The sequence below is a fragment of the Battus philenor genome, unplaced genomic scaffold (assembly GCF_028537555.1).
Source record: "Battus philenor isolate CCGP_79_NKW_IND1 unplaced genomic scaffold, ilBatPhil1.0.hap1 SCAF_29, whole genome shotgun sequence".
Classification (NCBI taxonomy): Eukaryota; Metazoa; Arthropoda; class Insecta; order Lepidoptera; family Papilionidae; genus Battus; species Battus philenor.
The window spans coordinates 3177654-3200933 of NW_027181692.1; the positions used below are offsets into that span (position 1 = coordinate 3177654).

Genomic DNA, 23280 nt, shown 5'->3' on the forward strand with positions numbered 1-23280 from the left:
TTGGACCTCGGCACATTACATTTTCGGACAACGTGTAAAGTGGACGTATTGTTGTTAATATTTTAAGATAAACAGTCAGAGATATATTTATCTCTATTTTGTCATGAGGTGAGTTGAAAAGTGTATCACGTTTATTATTCAATCGTGTCGTTATATTGTTTATAATATATACATATATATCTGTGATATGTGGCTTGTGGAACTTTGGTAAGTACTTTAAATGGAGGTTGAAAATAAAATAAAACATTTTCATGTTTTAAAACAATATAAATCATTCTGTTCTGTTTTAGTTATAACAGTGTACTTGATATCATAATTACAATTTCATTTCTACATATTGTTAACTATTTTGTATCTTTTATATTGACCTTACGTAAATGCCAAGAATGTCAGACGTGAAATTGTTTTAACATTCTTAAATAGGTCTTTTATAATCAGCAGGCTTCAATGATTTCTTAGTTGACTTGTTAACACTGATAATCATTCTTAATATAAAAGTTATTAGCAACTTATATCTAATCCACATTATCTTTAAAAAAACATTTACACGTTTTAATTTGTTTACTATTTTTGTCTAATATTTTTTTACATAATAATAAAGAAGCGTAAAACAGAAGTACACAGTTGACCCCGAACTAAATAATAATTTTATTGTGTTTCTATTAACAAAGATATATAAATTTTATTTTCATTTCATATTCAAGTCATACTATCTTTTGAATTCCGTAATAGGAAAAGAGAAGTTATTTATTCATTTATTTCACAGTTACAACATGTTTAATGGCTGATTGCCTTTAAGCATTCTCTACCGGTCAACGTAACTTGATAAAGAGATAATTGATAAGGAAAATGTAATTGTTATAGAAAAATTATTTAAATATACAATACTATATGCTATTAGTGATAAAATAATATATTTATTTTAATTCTAATTACAAATAAACATATTCTTATATATAATAACGAATAGCTTTTTAAAATATCCTTATTTTATAATTGAAATGTTAGTAACATATTTATAACTTATGACTTATTGTAAGTGGTTTGTTATTGTGGGACATGAACCTGTTTTTGGGTGAAGGCCTATCCCAACTTCTTCCATGAGACTCTTTCTCTGGATTCAGTCAACCAGTATATCACTGCTATGTCCATTATATCCTGCTGATCCATTTCAATCTTTCTGCCTGTATTGTCCAATGGTGGTCAAAGACTTGTCGGTCCTATTGCTAATTTAATTTTAGGGCATGCGTAAGCGCACCAGTTGTTTTGGTTTTTTACCTGATTACATCACTACACATTTTTTGTATTTTTCTTATTTTTAATGCTCTTTGATTCTTTGTGTGGTCTCAATATTTTGTTTATGTGTGTAAACCTATGTTTGCCAGCCATACAGTCATTTTTATTAATTAATCTCCTATAATTTTTTTAAGTAACCAAAACTTACGTATACATATTTATGTATATATATATGTGTGTGTGTGTGTATATATATATATATATATATAATTATCATTTAATTATCATTCGGCACAGAACAGAACATGGAAAAAATTTAAAGAAATTTGAAAAATGTTTATATATCAGTATTTTAATTATGTATATATGCTTGTATAAACATATTTTATTTCGTTCTTTTCTTTTGATAGGTAATATAAGAAAGTTTGTCGATACTTTTGTTCACTTCCTTCATCTAAGTAATTATTAGCCGAATCATAAAAAGAATTAGAAAAAAAATAGTATTTATAAGATGATAAAAAAAATACATAAAGTATGCGTAATTATAGAAAAGTTACAAAGATTCGTCTTTTTAATTCACTTAATTTCGTTTCATAAATTTTAAGTATTTGATAATTTTTATAATCGTTTCGACATTTTAGTGTTTTAAATGCATGTCCTCAATACATGAAATTATATTAAAACATTAAAATAGAATTGAATAAAAATAAACGAGTTATTAGAGTTCATAAATGTGGATACGATATGTTTGTCATCAAGGTCTGCAGGGCGAATTTTATAAAAAGTGAGTGGTCACCGTAGCAATATTAACATTGTTTATATGGATTGCCTTTTACAATGCAATACGTAAAAATTATTCATTCAACATACAATAGATATCATTTATTGACGTCAAAATAAATGCTTGACGTGTTTAGATAGTGAAGAGACCTAAGAACAAGCGACAGAAAGGTCTGTCTTGAGCTATTCGCATCCAATTAATGTATTAATAACAAAGTTCATACAGGTTGCCTTTTACAACAATTGTAATTATGTTATTTTATACATATTCAAATTAAAACAATTCCTTATTCAAAATATAATGGATTATATCAGGGGTGGCTAAACTTTTTTTTAGTATTTCCATTTATTCACATTTTAAATTTTTTCGAGCCGCAATTTAACACTCAAAAAAATGTTTTTTATTACAAAAAATTATATTTATTGAAATTATTAAAACAAAAGTACAGAATATGTGTATTGAAGTTAGATATAGTGGCACACGTATATGACAGCACTCCTAATAATACTTAAGATGTCGGTTAGTTAATTATGTTCGGTATTTGGATTTCGCTAATTTTATGTTGATATAACAATAATAATAATAATTCGACAAATCAATCGGAGCCAGAAATAATCGCGTATGGCTTGCGTGCCGCTATTTGGATAAAACTGAACTATATATTCACCTCTTTTAACCTTTTACACATATAACAATCTCCTTGTATTTATATTTAATGAATTCAGGCGTTACCTTGCGTAAGTCGATCCTAAGTAAGAAAAGGACCAATATTTAGCCACTTCCGCACATGCAGTGGTAGTCGTGCAGCAAAGTGCACCGCCCGCCAGCCCGGTCAATCGGTCAATCAAAAAAAATCGGTACAAAAATATAAGGGGAACCCGAAAGTAATGGTGCTTATTAATTTAAATACACACGACTACATTTTTAATGAGTTTTTATTTGTAATCAACAATATATTCACCTTTGTTATCAACAACTTTTTGCTACTTAGTATACAAATTTTCTATGCCGGAGCGGTAAAAATCAATCGTTTTTTTTTGTAAAATATGTCGACAGAAACGACATTACTTTCCGGTCGCTCATATATATTCCAAACCCTTAGTGATTAAGATTTAAGTTAAGAAATACTTTCAAAGACCTAGTAAATGCTGGCATACGGAAGCGCGAGCAAAAAAAAAATTCAGGCATGGACGCTGTCTTTGAAACAGAAGAAAAAAACTCTTAGTGATAAGGATGGCCACCCCATTTTTTATTTTTTTGACAAAATTTTTTCCTTTTGTTTTACATACAACCATAAATTTTTTACCCTTCTATTAACTACACCAATGTTTAATATAAGTACTTCAATAATTTTCTACTTTTATTGTCGATACTTGATTACTAACCAAATGCGCACTATAGCATTGAAGGATTAATATTGTTATTAAGTTTTATTCTTTTATATTGCTTGATTTTTTTTTTATTTCGTCGTCATTCATCTACACACGCTTACAAAAAGCTAGTTTTTATTATGTATACACTAGAAATAATTTATATGACAAAAAGACGTTTACCGGGTCACTTAGTTTATATATAATATATTTGACGTCAATCTATGATATTATCCAGGGGTCACCAAACTGCGGCTCGCGAGCCGCATTCGGCTTTTTGAACGATTATTTTTGGCTCCGATAGATTGTCGAATTATTTCAATATTTAAATTTATATAACCTATGTCACCTCTTGGGAAATCGAAACAAATTATCGGTGTGAATAATTATTATTATTATTCCACCATAAAATTAGCGAAATCCAAACACCGATCATAATTAACTAACCGGCATCTTAAGTATTATTAGAAGTGCTGTCATATACGTATGCCATTATATCTAACTTCAAAACACATCTTTTGTACTTTTGTTTAAATAATTTTAATAAATATGATTTTTGTAAAAAAAAAATTTCATCGCGTGTTTTAAATGTGTATTGCGGTTATATCAATTGCGGTTCGCAAAAAATTTCAAATTTCTAAAATTAGTTCGTACTATCATATCATAAGAGCTTGGCCACCCTTAGCAACAAATAATATGTACCAATCATTTGTTAGCAAAAAGCTTTAAAGATTTTCTACTAATTTCAAATCATCTGTTCGAAGTGATCGTTCTAAAATTTGTTAACTCACTTTATTTTTTTATAAAGAGACAGATAATAAAAGTTAATTATTTACTATAGTTATTGTTATCTTTTTGCTAATATAATTATTTGTTATAAAAGTACAGTTAGCAAAATATTACGTTGTCGATTTACATAATTGATTTGATTTTCCTTGGTGAAGGTAAATGGGTGAATGTATAACTATTTGTCAGCAAAATGAAAGCCATTAAATATTTTTTTGTTTGAAACGGCAATCCATTAACTTCTGGCAATACAAAATATACCGGAGTAAATAGTAAACTGTAACTAAAATTTAACACGTTCACTGCGGCTTGAGGTTGATTCAGCCTCATGGTAGACATTGCACTGGTGCGGCGCGTAAAACTCGTGTTCTCTCTCTAGTGCGGCGGCTGTTTACACTCAACCGTATGAGGTATGACAAAGACAAATATAGCTTTCTTTATGTCTGCGAAGCATTGACTCAATATTGTAAAAAAATATTGATGAACATGAGGCAGAAAAGGCCTCAACCGCACTACTAGGAAGTTCAGCTTGAGGCTGATTCGACCTCAGCCGCACCAGCTGAAAGTTCTTCAAAATTGGGCCCGCAGTGAACGTGTTAAATATGCAGTAATCTGTATTTTAAAAACGCTTTTTCTTAATATATTATCTTTACGTTATATATTTATTTTTCTATAAATTGACAACAAATCAGCTAGACATTCACCCTTTACATCTTTTATACTTATAAATAATAACTTTGTATAAGCTTGGTGACGTACATTGTGTAAAGACTCATGCCTTAAAGGATACCACCGCAAGCCACGTGAAAGAATGTACCATAGCTTAATCCTCAGCAAATGAACTATACATTAACAACACTAATCCTTGTGTATCGGAGAAATAGTGTTTTTATAACGTAAGACGTCAACTATTCTGACGTCAAACGTGACGGTGACAAGAAGACTATTCTAATTTAAATAGAGTTTCATAGAATCTTATCTTTGACTATATTTGATTAGTGGTGAGCTCTGTTAGATTTTTTTTTATTTTACAGCTTCGTCGGACTCTGTTCTCGCGAATCCGAAATCTACTTTCCTAATAAATTAAGCTACGTCTGGCGTATTGTATAGATTAATTGATATCGACTCAGTTGTCGAAGATGTCACTTTTTCTGCAAACCGTACCAAAAACTACGATAAGAGTCACACAAGTTTACTTTAAGTTAACCTGGTCTTTTTCTCTTTTACTCGTGGGGAAATCCTGCATGAGGTACCGCTCCGCAGTGGGGCAACGAAAGGGCTATGCCAGACTTCTACCAGCTAAAACCCCACGGTCTTCTTCAGCGCCTTTTGTTGAAACTAGGGGACCCTTCCGCATACTACCGCAGTTTCAACGGTGTTGACCCAGTGTCTCGACTCCTTATTTGCGGCGGATCACTCCGACTTTGTTGCCAAGGTCATGCTTAGGTTGGAGAAAGGCGCAGCATAACACCCTCCGACGTCCAGATCTCCGACTGCGGATTGGAAGCTCCGATGTTCTTTCTCTCTCTCTCTCCGCAACCTTCTTCTGCGACATCACTTTTCGCAGAAGGGTATACCAGCTCTCCATGATTGCCCGTTCTGTACCATCGCCTTAACAAAACCTGGTAACGACAGGTCATTGCCATTCCCCACAGTGTCGGTGAGTTCTCGGCGCCTCTCTTCTCAAGCTGTACACTCCTCAAGCGCTTGCTGAGGTGTATCTTCTTCGCTACCACAATAGTGGCATTTCGTTGAGAGTTTCTTGTCTATGGGACACAGGTACTTGCCAAAGCATCCATGCCCTGGAAGCACCTGCACCATCCGGAATGTTAGAGTACCATAACGCCTGTTCGTCTAGCCCTCTAGGACCTGAGGAATAGCCTCGACTGATATTTAACCTGGTCTGCAACGTTGCTAGTAAGATTGAAGGTTGCCCATGTCCGTCATTGAAAGCACCCGAAACTTGAAACCAACTTAAGTAAACACTTACTCGATTGCGAGAGCATCGGACGGGTACAATGAACTTGAAGCCATCTCGCTATTGTTTCATCTTGTGATTCATTGTTTATTTTCAATAATAATCTATTTATAATATCCATTGTTTACTTCCTTATTTATATAATACATAGTGTGAACATCTAACCCTTAATAACCTAGAGTTTCAATTTTGATACCAATCTTTTAAACCGAATGTTTACATTACTATTAGTTTTTTTATAGGTTGGCTGTACGTATTTTACTGTTGTATAATATTCTTTCCAACGAAATTAAAAAAAATCACTTTCGTAAATCAGGCTACCCCAAGGGTTATAATTTTCTTAAATACAACTATAAATCTTCATTTTGATTTATTCTACGTTATATTTATATTATTTTTTATTCTAACTGAAACCATTAATTTTTATAAAGGGTCGATTAACATATACTAATAAACAGCAAATTTAATTTAAATCTTTTTCTCACATAACCCATCACTCGTATAAAACGTGTCCGGTGACAGAATTTGTTTTTTAAATTCAAATTTTTTCGTAACCATTGAGCGAAAATACAAAACAAGAGCAGGACTAGCTTTATTATTTATGGGGGTTTTTAATTACGATTGATTTTTTAATAAAAAAAAGAAGAAAAATGATTTGTTTGATTACCACGCATTGGTAGGAAAATAATGTATGTTTACAATCAAAACATATTGAAAAGACAATCATTCGTATGCAATTGAATATCGATAATTTTTTCTCGGTATATAAAAAAAGCCCACGTATGTACTTACTCATCACCATATCTCTGTAACCGTAAAGGTTTAAAGATTTAATATTTAGTAGATATGCTCCTCTTACCGAATAGATTCCAGCTAAGAAAGGGTTTTATGAAATTTACCCATAAGGAGAATTGTTGGGGCATTCATGAAAAAAATTCATATTTTCAAACTCATTGCTCTTATAGCCCTGCAAAAAAATTGATATTTTTAAGAAAACTTGTTTTAAATAATTTTATTCTTTAATACTTCGTGTGTTTTAGCAGTTTTTCTCTTTTCCTTCTTTTTATCTTTTTTCTCTTTCTCTTTAATCTTTTATTTACGCTATTCTTTAATTTAATCAATTTTTAGTTATAAGTAGCTAAAGATCATTTATTTACAGACTATACAATTTATTACGAATTATATATAACGAATAAAATATATTTAACTATTTATCCATACTATTAGTGTAATTTCAGTACAAGAATATAGGAACAATGCTCTATTGTGTTATTTCATCTTGTTAAAAATTATTTTATTATCGATTATTTGCTCTCGATTATTTGAAATGTAGGATGTTATAAGTGACCACAAAATAAGGTCTCCACAGATCAGTTCGCCTTTGGTTCGTGATTTCAAGTTGGAAGATTCCATTTTCAAATTTCACTCTTCTCTCATTTGTCTCATGATATACCCAAGTAATTAATGCAAATGAATTTGTGGTTAATTATAATAAATTAATAAGATCGCGACTTATTCTCTGAATTAAAACAATTAATCCTTTTATAGATTCCGGTGACTCATATAAAATACAGGAAATTATAATTGGTATATTTATAATAAAGTTGAAAAGATATCCAACCTTTATATATATACATAGACACGAATTGTACAAATTTATTTCCAATGCCATTTGTATTTAACAAATGTAATTGTAAATTACGTTAAATAATAGTGTGTGAACATTTAACACGTTTCTGAGAATTAAAACTCAAGTTAAATATAATTGAAATAAAAAAATATAACTGGAAAATTTATTACATTCAACATGCGACATATTATATTTCTTATCGACATCAAGTTGAGTGTATTGCCTGTTCAATTAATAAATGCATCATACTTAAAAAGAATAGTTAGTCTATTCTTCTCATGTATTATGTTAACTATGTTGTCAGTCCAATGGGAAGACTACTCACGCAACGTCTAACGCAAAGTACCCCAAACTTTTTGTGTCGTAGACCCCTTGCCATGTTTTTCCGTGTTGGGTAGACCCCCTACTTACCTGATATTGATTTCCTGTAAATTTCTATCTGTAGTGAAGTTTAGTGTTAAAAACTTAAAGTAAAAACACATGTTAATTTATACATTTTTTAATTGAATTTAAATTAAAACTACTCAAAATAAAATTTTGTATCTGTTATGTAAAATATACGTAACATATTAATAATTTTTTACTTCATAGGTACTTTTATAAATAATGTAAATGTATTGATATTATAAGATAGTATGATGTAAGTAAATAGGTACTATCAGTGTGTGTGTTGAGATCCACTATCGTGGACCCCTATTTTCATTTCTTGGAGCCCCAAATTTTTTTTCGCTGACGTAGACCCCTTGCAGGTTGTCATAGACCCCTAGGGGTTGATATAGACCACTTTGGGAATCACTGGTCTAACGACTGGTGGTTGCCACTCAAGAACCTTTCGGTCACAACGACCATCTGTTGCACGAGCGACGTGCACCGCATACTGCCACTTGAGAGAAGCAATGATTCGGTGACTTTGGTTCTTCTGCGGATCTTCTCATTTCTGACCCGATTTCGCAGCGAAACTCCGTGCACAGCCCTCTCCATTTTCTCTCATCTCTCAATTATCTTTCAACTCTTTTTATTACTATATTGTCATTACGTATCATATGCTACATGTTTACACTTTTATACCTATAAGTAATCTTCATGTGAAATTAATATAATATATAAAAATTTCGTGTCACGGTGTGCGTGATTGAACTCCTCCGAAACGGCTCGACCGATTTTCGTGAATCATAGCGCGCATATCGGCCAGGGCGGAGAATCGGACAACATCTATTTTTCATCCCCCTAAATGTTAAGGGTGATCCATCCCTAATTTTTTTTATTTTTTTGACAAAATTTTTGTTTTTATTTTTTTATGATACAGCATACAAAAATACATACAACCCTAAATTTTCACCCCCCTACTATCAACCATTATTTTTATTTGTTAATTAAAAACTTTTTTTTTGCAAAACATCGTTTGCGGGATCAGCTAGATTATGAATATAATATCAAATAAATTTATTATTCTCTTTTCAAAAGAGCACAACACACTACATTACAACACACTACGTAATTGAAAATTAACTCTTAAAATTAGCAAAACAAAGTGAAAACAAAACTGTATTCAAATTGCGTTTTTATCTATTTTTATTTTTATTTATTTATATCGGGGATTCCCTTTCAAACTTTAGTTTGAATCCCCGAGTTTTTATGGCATGGCGCAATTAGAAAAATAAATGTTGCCATCTTTAAGACAAAAAAGAAAATTTAAAAAAAAAATTAAAGACTCGAACCCAAAAGAACGCAACCTCGAAAATCTAACGACGCACAGTGAAAATTAGTACTAATTAAGCAGCGAGGCAACTTCGAAAAAACACTAAACGAAACGACACAAAGCGAGTTATTGGTGTAATTATAATAGAAATAAATTAAATATGTTATTACTAAAATTGAATATAAGAGTAATAAGAGAACTGTGATACATATGTATAAGATGTAAAATTACCTAAAAAAGCTGTTATATATATAAATTGTATAAATAAACTAAACTGCAATAATTGAGGGTGAACGAAAGTATATTAGAGCGGAAGAGAAAAATTGACTGAATTATGGAATGAAGAACAGAATAACAGAGATTGTTAAGAATGGAAGAAGAGAATGAAAATAATAAAAAGGAAGTGAAAAATTTAATAAAGAGAGTACATCCCTGTTCCCAGCAAAATAGGGGGTGAAACGTTAGGTCTATATAAAAATCACTCTGCATATATTATATACATTTGTATTAGCAGTATGTATACAAAATGTATACACTTCTATAAGAAATTTCAATTTTAAATAATATATATTCGTGTAAATTCATAGCTTAAGGAAAGATTTATCGATAAAACTATTGTATAAAAGATTACATAGGAGATAAATATACATAGGATTTATATCACTCACTCCGTGTTTGGCACTAATCGCTGTAACATAACTCCTGAAGATGCCCCGTGGAGGGGTGAAACACGTGCTGAGTGATTTAACGGTGGTAGTTGTGTAATTTGCATTGTTTGCCGCATACGCATTTATCAGCGGGCTGGCGGGCGGTGCACTTTGTTGCACGACTAGCACTGCATGTGCGGAAGTGGCTAAATATTGGTCCTTTTCTTACTTAGGACGGACTTTCGCAAAATAACGCCTGATTCCATTAAATAAATGACTAATATCATGCGGATTTTTACATGACCGATAGAGAGGATTTGTAACAGAAAAAAAAGTAAAATTAGCTTTTAAAGAGTAATCATCGAGTTTCTTGGCAGGTTCTTGGTAAAATCAATATTCCGAACCAAGCAGTGGTATATATATAAATACATATTTAAATTTCTGTTCTAGTAATGTTTTGACTTTTCGTAAGTACTTGACAAAGTCTATTCGAAAAAAAATATATTCAATAATTATTTTTTTAAGTTGTTTGTTAAGAGGATAAAACATATACATATGTACATATTGTTCCCTAAAATACTCGCCGCAAGTATGGAACACTTTATACAAGAAATATATACACCGTATTGAGACGATACAAAAAAAAATTGTTAACATTTGTAAACAAACGCGCTTAAATACTTCTAATGATTATATTCATCGCCGTAAGAAAAATGGCGACATACAAAAGGTTTACAAATAAAATAAATACAAGCTTGATATACCTTCATGGCTTATGGCTTTGTTTAATTAGTAGCTCTTGTTGGCAACTGTGTTGGAAGATATTAATACGTACAAACCAGAGGAGGTCAAACTGCGGCCCGCTGGTGACGTACGGCTCTTTGAAGGATTATTTGTGGCTATATACAATGCGATTAAAATAAGAATAGGACGGGCTCTCGGCTAACTTCACTCACATAAGTACGGTCAGCATTAAATATATAAAATAAAAATATAATAATAATTGTTTTTGTTGATTGTTTAATTTGTTCTACAATGAGCAAAAGAGGTAGTGTTTTACATCGGCGAGCTCGAGAGATTATCAGCAATGTTGATAAGTACTTCGAGGAAGAGAAAAAACGTGCCATTATGTTGTTGGACCAGTTAAAACAAGCAAGAATTGTACCAGGGCCAGATGGCAATATTCATATATCGCGTGATGTATTTGGAAGTTTCATTAAGCATTTGGAAACTGGTTCGAAGGTAACCGAGCGAGTGACTTTAGCCACTGGTATTGTTTTTTAACATTGCTTTTTTTGCACACTATACTAAGTTCCTGTTGTGACGTCACAACATGGCGCTAGGCCGGTCCTATTCTTATTTTAATCGCATTGTATATCCTTTTCATTTTTGTGTTATTATATTTAAAAGAAAACTGTTGTAAAATTGAAACATCGATCAATATTGACATTTGAAATAATAAATGTTGCAATCAATTATATGGTTTTTAATTAACATTCAATACAAATATTTTTCTTGTTTTTCAAGAATATAATTTCGCTGCGATTTTAATACCATCTAAAAACGTTTTAAGTAGTACGAGCAGTGATAGCTTCGTAGTAGAAGACTTAGAATTGCGATCGTAGGTCGTAGGTTTGATGCCTGGGATACAATCTTAAATAATTCACACTTTGTGCATTAAATGTATGGTATTGCTACAGCTCACAAACAAGTTTTCAGAGCATGAGCAGAAACATCCTCTGGGTACTATAATACCACACAGAAATGGCCTGTTCGACTGCCAAGCGTGGCGATCATGGTATATATTCTCATATATATATATATATATATATATCTTTGGTGAGGCCTATATCTTGCAGTGAGCGTCAATGGGTTGGAAAGACGACGATGACGAAAAAAGTTTTTAATTGCGGCTCCCGAAATAAAAATAGAAAGTTACTCGCACTACCAAAGAGCTTGGCTACCTCTGGTACATACTCCTCAATGCTGGGAGAAACTTTTTTTATTGTATATACCATTTGAAAATTGCCATTAATAGACGCAATACTTTCATATTAAGAAGTGCAAGTAAATTTAGGTTTCATATCCCTATATCGTATCCCTAAATAAGGAGGTTCGTGAACCTTTTTACAAAGTTTGTGGTGCAATAAGTTACGTATTCTACACCGACTTTCCGCGTGGTATTGCTTCGGCCACTGTATTGTGCGAGTAGCTGTCTATCCACTATTACGTTTATCAAAAGTTTTTCAAAATTTTCACCGCTAATAGACATGTAGACCTTGATTTATACTGCATTATATGTTAATAAAATAAAAACAAAGTTAAATAAATGATTCTCTGTATAGGTAGACTGTCTGGCGACAAATTTATGTTTTTAAACTTAAATAATAAATATAATATTTTATATATATTTCTAATAAAAGCATTATACTCTAGAATTGCAATGCGGATTTTTTTTAAGGAAATATTATCCAAATGTTTTTGATATATATACGCGTCTAAACGGCGGAAGTTTCCTATAACCTACATAATTTGAAAATTTATAACTATTCGCCCTGTACATATTTACATTCGTGGTCGTTTAAGCCTATAAGCCTCCACTGGAAGGCATCTCCTCTGAAGATCGTCATGATGACCAGTTTTGTGCTTTGGGTTTACCCGCGCCGCATCTACCACCCCTTGGTCGTTTGGCTCTGGCTACTGCCAATTCTTCGAGCCACCACGGTTATTTAGGTTCTCCTGCAAATCTTGTCACTCCTGATTCAATCTAGCATCGAAACTCCGAGAATAGCTCTCTCCAATGCTCTCTAAGTGGCAGTACATTCTAATAATTCAAACAAAAAATTTATTAAATATTTTTTGATTCGAACTGAACAAATAAAGACAACACGTTCTACTTAAATTGTGTTCGTGTATATTTGATTTTAATTGGTTCCATCTGTCCGTTGCCTGTTTATTTATTATTCACATTCTGAGAATATTAAAATTATTAGTATCTGTTATTTCTGTAGATACACGCTTGTGTAGATAATAAAAAGTTCAAGACTGTTATCAACAAAATTTTTAGCCTAGTTAAATTTAAATATCTATTGTTTGTAATAAATCTGTAAGCTGTATTATAATTAAAAAAGTATATTTGAAACTAAATTAGAAACATTATTTATTTTGTTATTATTATTTATGTAATAATAATGTGGTAGTTCTGCGGTAAACACTGACACTTGCGATCATAGGTCACGAATTCGATTCACGGAATATCTAACATATAAAATTCTCGAGTCACGGTGTTCGAACTTGAACTCCTCCGAAACCGCTTGACCGATTTTTACCAAATTTTACATGCGTATTCAGTATGTCTGAGAATCGGCTACTATCTATTTTCCATACCCCTAAGTGATAAGGGTGGTCCACCCCGAAATTTTATTTTTAATTTTTTAGACAATTTTTTTGGTTTTTATTTTATTATGATACAGCATACAAAAATACATACAAACCTAAATTTTCACCCCTCTACGATCAACCCTTATCTAACATTTGTTAATTAAAAACTTTAATTTTTTTTGCAAAACAACTTTTGCGGGATCAGCTAGTTATCTTATATAATTAATACTTCGTGCAATAATTATATAGGATTGTGTGTGCTTATAAATAAGTTTTCAGAGAATGGAAAGCAACGTCCTCAGTTCACGAAGCGGAAGAATCCGTGAATTTAATTTCTCAAAAAAAAAAAAACAAAAGCTGAACAGACTCGTCCCAGTTGCACAGACCTTCGCACGTAATAAAGCGCTTTACCCGAGTAGAGCTGCGGCATTAGACGGCAGAACCAAGGTTGGATCCAGATACGTCCTTGGTTCGCCTATGGCCCACGTTGTTGTCCCAAGTCGTGTATACACAACATTAACACTATATAGCTCTACTCGGGTAGAGCGGTTTACTACTTGCGAATGTCGTCGTACAACTGGAATACGTCTGTCCAGCTTCTGTTTTATTTTTAAGTTCACAAACCCTTCTGCTCCGTGGGTTCAGCTCTGATGAAGCTGTAAAAACCCCCCGGGCTGACAGCATCAACTTCAACAAAAAAGGTATATTTGTAACTTAATTAGAAACATTATTGTTTTAAATATTAATATTTATATAACAATAATGGCAGTTCTGCGGTAAACATTGACACTTGCGATCATAGGTCACGAATTCGATTCACGGAATATTATCTTATATAAGTCATACTTCGTGCAATAATTATATAAGATTGCATGTGCTCATAAATAAATTTCCAGAGAATGGGCAGCAGCATCCTTTGCGTACCATAATAACACTGCAATCGCCAGCAACCCTGCCAAGCGTTGCGATTGTGGTATATCATCCCCCATAGATATTTAGATATTTGGAAGAGGCATATTCCTTGCAGAAGGCGTGTATGGGTCTGAACGACGACGAATAAAGGGTGATTGGTTATATGTGTCATATTTATTAGCGGATTTCGGATCCGCGAGCCCTGAATCCGATGAAGCTGTGAAAACCAAGCCAAATATCCCACCGTAAATACGAATTTAAGTGAATCCTGGCGCCGTAACTGTGTACATCTATAGCGAAATAAAAAAAAATACCTGACCTGTATGTTCGTGTGCGTAGGAATAGGTTGAGTCAATTAGACATGGTACGGTTCAAGGTCGATACGCAACGACGCTCGGAAGCGAAACTGAATAATAATATTGGTTATTTATAACCAGTGAGGTCACTATATCGTGGTTTTATTTGTCTAGATACACCATTAACATATATATTCAATAATATATATTTGTCTGATAATATTAACCATTAAATATGTTATTCTTTTCTTTTTAGGAACTTACCTTCGGAATGGGACTCAGCAAATTTATCTTTGTATAGTTTGAGTCGTTTTGGCAGAAATTTTGACGTGAATATCTTCACTCTTCCTTTTTAATGCATTATATATTCATAATAGATTTCAACCTTCGTACATATTCTTTGATACGCCTGGAAACATTTGACTTTAAGATTTGATTTTTTTAAATTGGTAGGAATAATCATATCGTATAATAGAAGTCAATAGAAAATTTAATTTACGAAACTTTGTTATAAATGAGGGTGTCAGGCGGTGTACATACATTTTTTTCCGTGTCTGCAATCTGTCTCGGATTAAAAGCAAATTTGTTCCTTTTGCTTTGTCCCTTTAAAGTTGCTCCTAAGCAGTACTAGGTACTATACCTTATTCTTCACTAACTGTCACCAAGTTTTGGTATATCCTGGCATTTTAGCCGTATAGTGTAGCTGGTGGTTGCTAAGGCGGTATCTAAGTCGTTCAGACTGTGTTCCAGTCGTATACTCCTCCTTGCTTACTTACTTTTGAATAACTTAACAGATCTTATGTTTAGTGCTACATCGATCTCTATGTTCGTGATAAACCATGGAGTTTGATACCATTTTGCAACCTTTGAATACCTCTGGCCTCTCGTACTCTCCTAGCTTATTGTAGAAAAGGGACTTTTACATTTTTGATAAATTTTTCAATAGTCATTTATTTTCCGTCTCTTCCAGTCTTCATGTCATCGTTCATTCACTCTTTTAACATATATCACATAATCTAACATTCTCATTCATTCTAATTTTCATAACGACGAATAGTAAAATGATAAGAATCCTTGACAATGCTGTCACCTGATTATTTTGATTACATTTAGGCTGTATCTGTAAAAAAAAAGTTTTATTGTGGAGTTTCTTTCTGCTTCTTCTCCATAACTATAACATCTTGCGAAGCAGAATAGAGAAAAAATAATATATTAGTGGGACCGATTTTACAGGAAATCCATCGGATTTTACAGGAAAACCATTTGATTTTTACCGCTTCGGCATTGAAAATTTGTATACCAGATACCAATAGGTTGTCGATAACAAAGGCGAATATATTGTTGATAAGAAATAATGACTTGTTAAAAATGTAGTCGCGTGAATTTAACTTAAGAAAGCTACATTATTTTCCGGTCCATCTAGTAGATTAAAAATAAAAATAAATGACAAATTCACTATTAACAAGTTCCATTAAAACTATTCCAATTTTGAATAAATGAATTTTATCTTTATTTTTAATGGTGAGTAGAAATGATGGTCATTTACAAATTGTTCAACAGTGATCGATCTACGGCTAAAATAATGATAATTATTAAATCAATAAACAAGTTGTAAACTAAGAATTAATGGATTATGAACATACTATTAATTATAATAAAATGCATCTCATGTATCTTTACGTGGATATATTATTATTATATATTTAAAACGATATTCATTTGACGTAATTAATATGTTTCCTGCTAAGCAACTAACTACGTAGCTAATTGAACAGTTAATGGACTAGAATTGACTTAACTTTATCGAGTAAGCAAATCTTTAACACGTTCACTGCGGCTTGAGGTCGATTCAGCCTCATGGTAGACTTTGCACTGGTGCGGCGCGTAAAACTCGTGTTTTCTCTCTAGTGCGGCGGCTGTTTACACTCAACCGTATGAGGTATGACAAAGACAAATATAGCTTTCTTTATGTCTGCGAAGCATTGACTCAATATTGTAAAAAAATATTGATGAACATGAGGCAGAAAAGGCCTCAACCGCACTACTAGGAAGTTCAGCTTGAGGCTGATTCGACCTCAGCCGCACCAGCTGAAAGTTCTTCAAAATTGGGCCCGCAGTGAACGTGTTAATATATGAAAATGTACAGCTATTATTTCCACATTCATAGACGATAGCCCAGTGGTAGAGTACTGAAGCTTGCGATCACAGATCTCGGGTTCGATTCCTAATACAATCTTATATAATTCACATTTTCTGCACTAATTATATAAGATTGCCTTTGTTCACAAAGAATCAAGAGTCATATATCACCCACGCCGATTATGGTATATGTCTCTCTCACTATGGGTTGAAAGTACGCCGATTATTTCTAGATTTAAAACAAATTGCAAATAAACGTATGCGTATTGAAGGTTACTACTCCGTGTTTAAAGCAATTTGTACCAACCTGGTACACTTGTGTAAGAGTTTAAGTTACGTTTGATGGAAAATGAAAAAAACATTTGTTGTGTATGTTTTGTTTATGGCCGCCGTTTTTGAGGGCGTCTCATTTGTCCTGTCATATCGCTGGGACAGGGACTTTACATTTTAGGCAATAATATTTTTTCGTGTATTTCTTTATTTCCAGTTTTTCTATTTCTTTTATATTTAATGGAATCAGGCGTTTCCTCGCGGAAGTCCATCCTAAGTAAGAAAAGGACCAATATTTAGCCACTTCCGCACATGCAGTAGTAGTCGTGCAATAAAATTCACCGCCCGCCAGCCCGCTGGTAAATGCGCATGCGGCAACGATGAAAATTACACAACTGCCACCGTTAAATCACTCAGCACGTGTTTCACCCCTCCACGGGGCATCTTCAGGAGTTATGCTACACCGATTAGTGCCAAACACAGAGTTTCTATTTCTTCCTTCTCTGTATCGTTCGTTCTTTTGTTTTTCTTTTCATCCGTGATAAAATCTTCTATTTCTTCGGCATCCTTGTCATCCTTTCAACCATAGCCTTTCATTCTTTTACTCCATTACAAAAATATTACAGTTTTTATATTATTATAATGTTAGGTAGATTATATTTTCGCTGAAGAACCAAGTTCACTGATGTTGCTCGAATAATTTCTCGTCTGAAGGGCATATCGCCCGGTCGGTAAGGTTATAGAGTAAAAATGTAAGTAAAAAATGTAAGAAAAAAATAAAGATTAGAAATAAAATTGTACCTAGCCACCTAAGAGTAAAAAAGATGAGGAAAGGAAGGCGATGAAAGCAAGAAGGAATGAAAGAACAAAAAAAATTGCAAGATATTGTGAAGGTTAAAAGGAAAGAATAAAAGAAATTGAGAAGAATGAAAGTGAGTGTAGAATTAAGATAAAACCCTGAAAAAATTATTTGTAAATAAAGTCCCTGTCCCAAACAAAATAGGGAGGGGTACGAGAGGCTCCCAATAGCGGGAGCCATAAAAAAAATAAGGTTATAGAGAGGCCACGATGAGCGGTTAGACGGGGCGTGGCGTGGTGTCACTGGATGCTGGCAGCACAACACCTGTTACCATTGCGATCTTAGTCCTATGCCAAGCAAGTTGAGAGTTTTAAAAATTAATTTCGTTTTATTACATACTTTGTGTACTGTTACAAAAAACCGGTTCTTTCAATAAAACCTTAAATAGCCTAGTTTCAATTTTGATACCAATCTTTTAAACCGAATGTTCACATTACTATTAGTTTTTTTTATAGGTTGGCTGTACGAATTTTACTGTTGTGTAATATTCTTTCCAACGAAATTAAAAAGAAACTTTTTTTTCCCTTCATCTAAACCCTCAAGCAAACACAGTAATATTAAAAGATATCACTTTCGTAAATCAGGCTATTAAGGGTTAATTAAACAACCATAAAAAGTGATAATTTGAATAATATTATAATAAATGATCCCCACACCATAATAATATTACATAAATATTAAACAGCATTTGGCGCGAAAATAAGAAAACAATGAAGATTCACATGCGTATTAGAAATTCCAAATTTAAACATAACATTTTTTTTATTGTTACCATATTTATGTCAAAAGAGTATATATTTGAATTGGACTCGTTGGTTGTAAATTTTATTCAAGGATAATGACATACGGAAACCACAACTCTCCATTCTCATTTATTTAACTTATTGCCGGCATACCAATTAAAACAATACGAATCACTTTAAATGATTTAGATAAAATAAATAAAACCTCTATTGTGGTATTCAATTAACTGTAAATACATTTTATCGGAATATGTAATGAAATTGAAGAGATATTATACTAAACGTACATTTCAATATGGACGCGATATATATTAGTAGGATCTGAAAGTAATGTCGCTTTCTTAAGTTAAATTCACACGACTACATTTTTAACAAGTTTTTCTCACTATTTTATCTTTTGCCATCTAGTATACAAATTTTTAATTCCGAAGCGGTAAAAATCAATCCGTTTTTTTGTAAAATATGCCGTCAGAAACGACATTACTTTCTGGTCCTCCTGATAATAACTTTTTAAAGTTTAAAAATAAAATTCCTGGAATTTACTTTTATGAAAATCAAATTCATTATCATATCAATCATAAAACGTCCATAATTGCATACAGGCATCCCCCATATATTTTCAATAGGTAGAAGTAGGTAGGAACAGCTAGGAATAGGTAGGAACAGGTAGGAACAGGTAGGAACAGGTAGGAACAGGTAGAAATAATAGTGAGCGGAAGCGGCTTTCAATTGTACTAACGTCATTCTACCTATTGGGAGCACGTCCTAAGCTGCGCATGTCGATCTGTGGTCTTCATTCCTGGACCCTAAGGTCCCAGCAGCCATCAGTTCAGTGCCAAGAATATACACCATCATAAATACTAAAACTAATAGCATGCAAGTTATTTGACCTCCTTTTTATCTCTGAGCGGTGATGAGCCGGTACGTGACTTCAAATCGCAAAGCTATCGTACATACACACACACAGACACATCCAAATCAAGCGCATTTCTCTTCCTTTTTTCTCTTAAATAAATACTAGGTATTCTGCGACCACTAATCTATTGTTGTGTTATGAGTTATTTAAAACTAAGTGGTTTTCTCGATCTCTGTATTCTGGTTGATGTTTTCGTTGTTAGCCTTGTGGGGCTTCTACAACTTCGGCGGTTACTACTAATAAAACTTTTCTTAAACTATACTATTCGCCGCCTCCCGGCGCGTCGGTGCGCTGCGAAGGACTTGCTGTGTTGCTGCTTTTCTCCTTTGATGGTGATGCTGGAGTCGGCTTCGGTGTCTTGTTGTGTTGTTCTTCTTACTTCTACCTTCAGGTAGTTGCTATTCGGTGCGCCCTTTTGTTTGGGCGTGTCTTGTCACTTTGTGCGATATCTTCTTTATGGGGCCCCCTTGGTCTTTTTGGGGGGCGTCTTTTGATACCTTTCGTGGTCGGTGCGTCCTCGTCCGGTAATGCGTGGCCTACGCTTTACAGTTGTTTGGTTTCCTCGATGGTTCTGTTGAATAGGAATCCTGCTCTGTTCTCCCCCTCCCACCTGAGAGAAGAATGTCTTAAGCGAATTCAGAAGATTTTCTATCAGAAACTTAAAAGACTAGTCATCATCATCTTCATCATCATGCTAGTTGGTAGACGCCCACTGCAAGGCATAAGCCACCCGCAAAGATCATTATGATGACGGATTCAGACCGTGTCCAACAACGTTCCAAGATTTTGACTGTCGTTGGTCCCGCTATAAGGGGATTACCTCGGGTCTACCAGTTCATGGTCGCCATTTAAGAAAGCTTCACACCCCAACGTCCGACGGCTGCACCAGCGTTATTTTTTTTTTATGGCCCCCGCTAGTGGGGGCCTCTCGTACCCCTATCTTAGGTGGGACAGGGTCTTTATTGACAATTTAATTTTTTTCACATAATTTTTTATTTTCATTCTCTACTTTCATTCTTCACATAATCTTTCATTCTATTCTTTTATGCCACAATTCTGCTTTCTTTCACTTTTGCTCTGTGTCCTTTCATTCCTCCCTCATTACTTGCTACATTTTATCTTTTTTCTTTCATTTACATTTTTATCACACTTTATTTGAGTTACATTATATCACCTTTTTTCTTATTGTCTATTTAAATTTTTATCTTTTTGTATAACTTTTTTAATTATTTTCTTGCAGCATGAGAGGAATTCTTCCCTAGTTTCCTTTCCGCCTATCAGGGAGGCTATTGTCTCCTCCCTGATTTTAACGCCAGACCGGCACTCGAATTCGAACACCAGCGTTATTCCTTGCTGCCACTTAATATAAGCAATTCTTAAAACTACTTCTTGGTAAGTTTCACAAACTAAATGTAAATACTTTTATAGGGTCATCGCACTTATACTGGCGATGGGCATGTGCTCCGTAGCAATGGCGGGGCTTCAGAACAACGAAGTAATCGAAATAGCGGAGTGGATAAAGAAACAGGTTCCCGTGGAGATGCCTTCCTTGGAGAATCGCGCAGGTGAAAAAGGTAACATCGTTACGACCTTAAAACTACTTACACTACCTGTTTAGTGGTGTGCTAATAACAAGGTAATAGTGGTCGTAGAAGCCTTTCTGCGATCATTTTTATAGTTGTTTACCATTACTTCACTATAAAAATATTAATACACGACTGGATCGTATACGTGCGAAAAATAAAATAACACTGAACAATGTTATTACCTACTTAAAAAGCTAACTTAAAAACCGAACATTTTAGCTATTCTATTTACATGTACATGTTTATTTGTACTTATTTTTAATTACACTTTTACTCGTAAACATACAAAAATATCTATATATGCAACAAGTCATATAAAGTATATTAAAAGGGACAAAATAGCACACTATGATTTAAATTGGATGCACTGCCTTGGGACCACACACGATCATCAGGATGATCCTGAAGAAAGAACAGTGCAGTCGCGTTGTTCAACTCTGTGCAAGACCTGCTGTATCAGCGCTTTCAGTCGACACAGTGTTACTTATTGTAATTATTAAAGTCCGATACCTATTATTTTACTTTATTATAATCATACTTATAACTATTGTATTAATCAAATAAAGGAGTGAAAGAAATCTGTTTGTATCAGATGTCCACACTGTTAGTGTTCATAGGTCTCCCGGATTAGTCCGCGAATTATATTTAAACTGAATCATCACGATATCATAAACTGTACACCTTAGAGAATTTAAAATTGGCAAATATATTTCTTTTATCGAGTAGAGATCAGCTAGAAACAGAGTTCATAAATATCTTTATATATCATAACTGGCTTTTAAAATACGTAAACGAGTAAAAAATAGTTTTTTTTTTTATCTACAAGGAGATCCGTCCAACCTGTTCGAACTAATGGCTCAAATTGCATTGGTGAAACAGAAAGAAGTCTCAACATCCGACAACGGTGAGTCATATAAATATTAATTAATTAACATTCTAAATAGAGTACAAGATAATGTATAGTTTAAGTAGACACAGCATGCATTGCATTAAAAAATAGATTTTTAATTATTTTTAGGTAAACTAACTCTCGGTAAGTTTTATTACGATCATAGGTCCCATGTTCGATTCCCGGGATACAATCTTATATAATTAACACTGTGCAATAATTATTTATAATTTCCACTGCCCACGAATTAGTTTAGTTCAAGAACCATACCCCACAGCAATCGCCAACCTGTCTACCAAGCGTGGCGATCATAATATATCCCCCATAGATATCTTTGGGCAGGTATACCTTACAGAAGGTGTCTATAGGCTGAAATTACCATGAATATTCAAGTGTAAAATCATAAATATTCATTTAACTCAAAATAACATTGCTATGGAATTTACGTATAAATATTTTTCACAATTAAAACTTAATGTTTAAATTTGTATGAAGAATTATTATAAACATGAATTTCTAGTAAGACAGCTATGAGGTTTCACTTTGGCATTGTCTATTGGTTAGTTCCAGTTTAGGTTGCGTTCAATAGTGTATAAGGAAAACGTGGATTATTACCAGAAACGCTGAAGCGCTTTGCGTTTATTCATTTAAATAGACACACCCACTGTAGGGCATGTACTTGCTCCAAAGATCGCCACTAGTTCCCACAATCTTGCTAATGTCATCGATGTCCAAGTGGTTTTGGCCATCGATGACATTAGCAAGATAGTGGCCAGGGGGTTTTTGGTGTGTTCATTGGCCATCGAGTGCACAAATGTGCCTCATTGCCACTCAGACGAGGAATTCTTCGAGCCATTCTGGTAACTTTGGTTCTTCTGCGGATGTTCTTAGAAGATCTCTTCATCTGTCTTAACCAATCATGATTACTTCTTAAATTTACTAGAGTATTACTAATGAAATAAAAGTAATTTTAAATGGGTTATATGAAGATGTGCGATCTTTATTTAAATGGACTTTAACTAAAATAAAAAGTAATTTAGGTTCATTAATAAGAATCTTGAAAAACCAACAAGGTAAAGGCGGTGTAGCTAGACTTCTCCTAGATGAACCGACATAGTCCAAGTCGGGGGTGTGATGTGACATGACTGTTATGGCGATGTTT

At 33.4% G+C, this 23280-nt stretch overlaps 1 protein-coding gene across 1 annotated transcript; it reads left to right on the plus strand.

The window, feature by feature from the left end:
- Positions 1-166: 166 nt before the first annotated feature.
- LOC137926447 (uncharacterized) lies at positions 167-22982 on the plus strand. Its single transcript, XM_068770046.1, has 4 exons — positions 167-207; positions 21072-21217; positions 22056-22133; positions 22789-22982. Exons 1-4 carry the CDS (start codon positions 188-190, stop codon positions 22980-22982), a joined length of 438 nt encoding a protein of 145 aa, XP_068626147.1. The 5' UTR covers positions 167-187.
- Positions 22983-23280: the final 298 nt, after the last annotated feature.

Bases quoted from the DNA above. Each gene is read 5' to 3' on its own strand.
- LOC137926447 (XM_068770046.1), top strand. From the start codon at position 188: ATGTGGCTTGTGGAACTTTG. The intron at 208-21,071 runs GTAAGTACTTTA...ATACTTTTATAG, and splicing joins ATGTGGCTTGTGGAACTTTG to GGTCATCGCACTTATACTGG. The intron at 21,218-22,055 runs GTAACATCGTTA...TTTATCTACAAG, and splicing joins GAATCGCGCAGGTGAAAAAG to GAGATCCGTCCAACCTGTTC.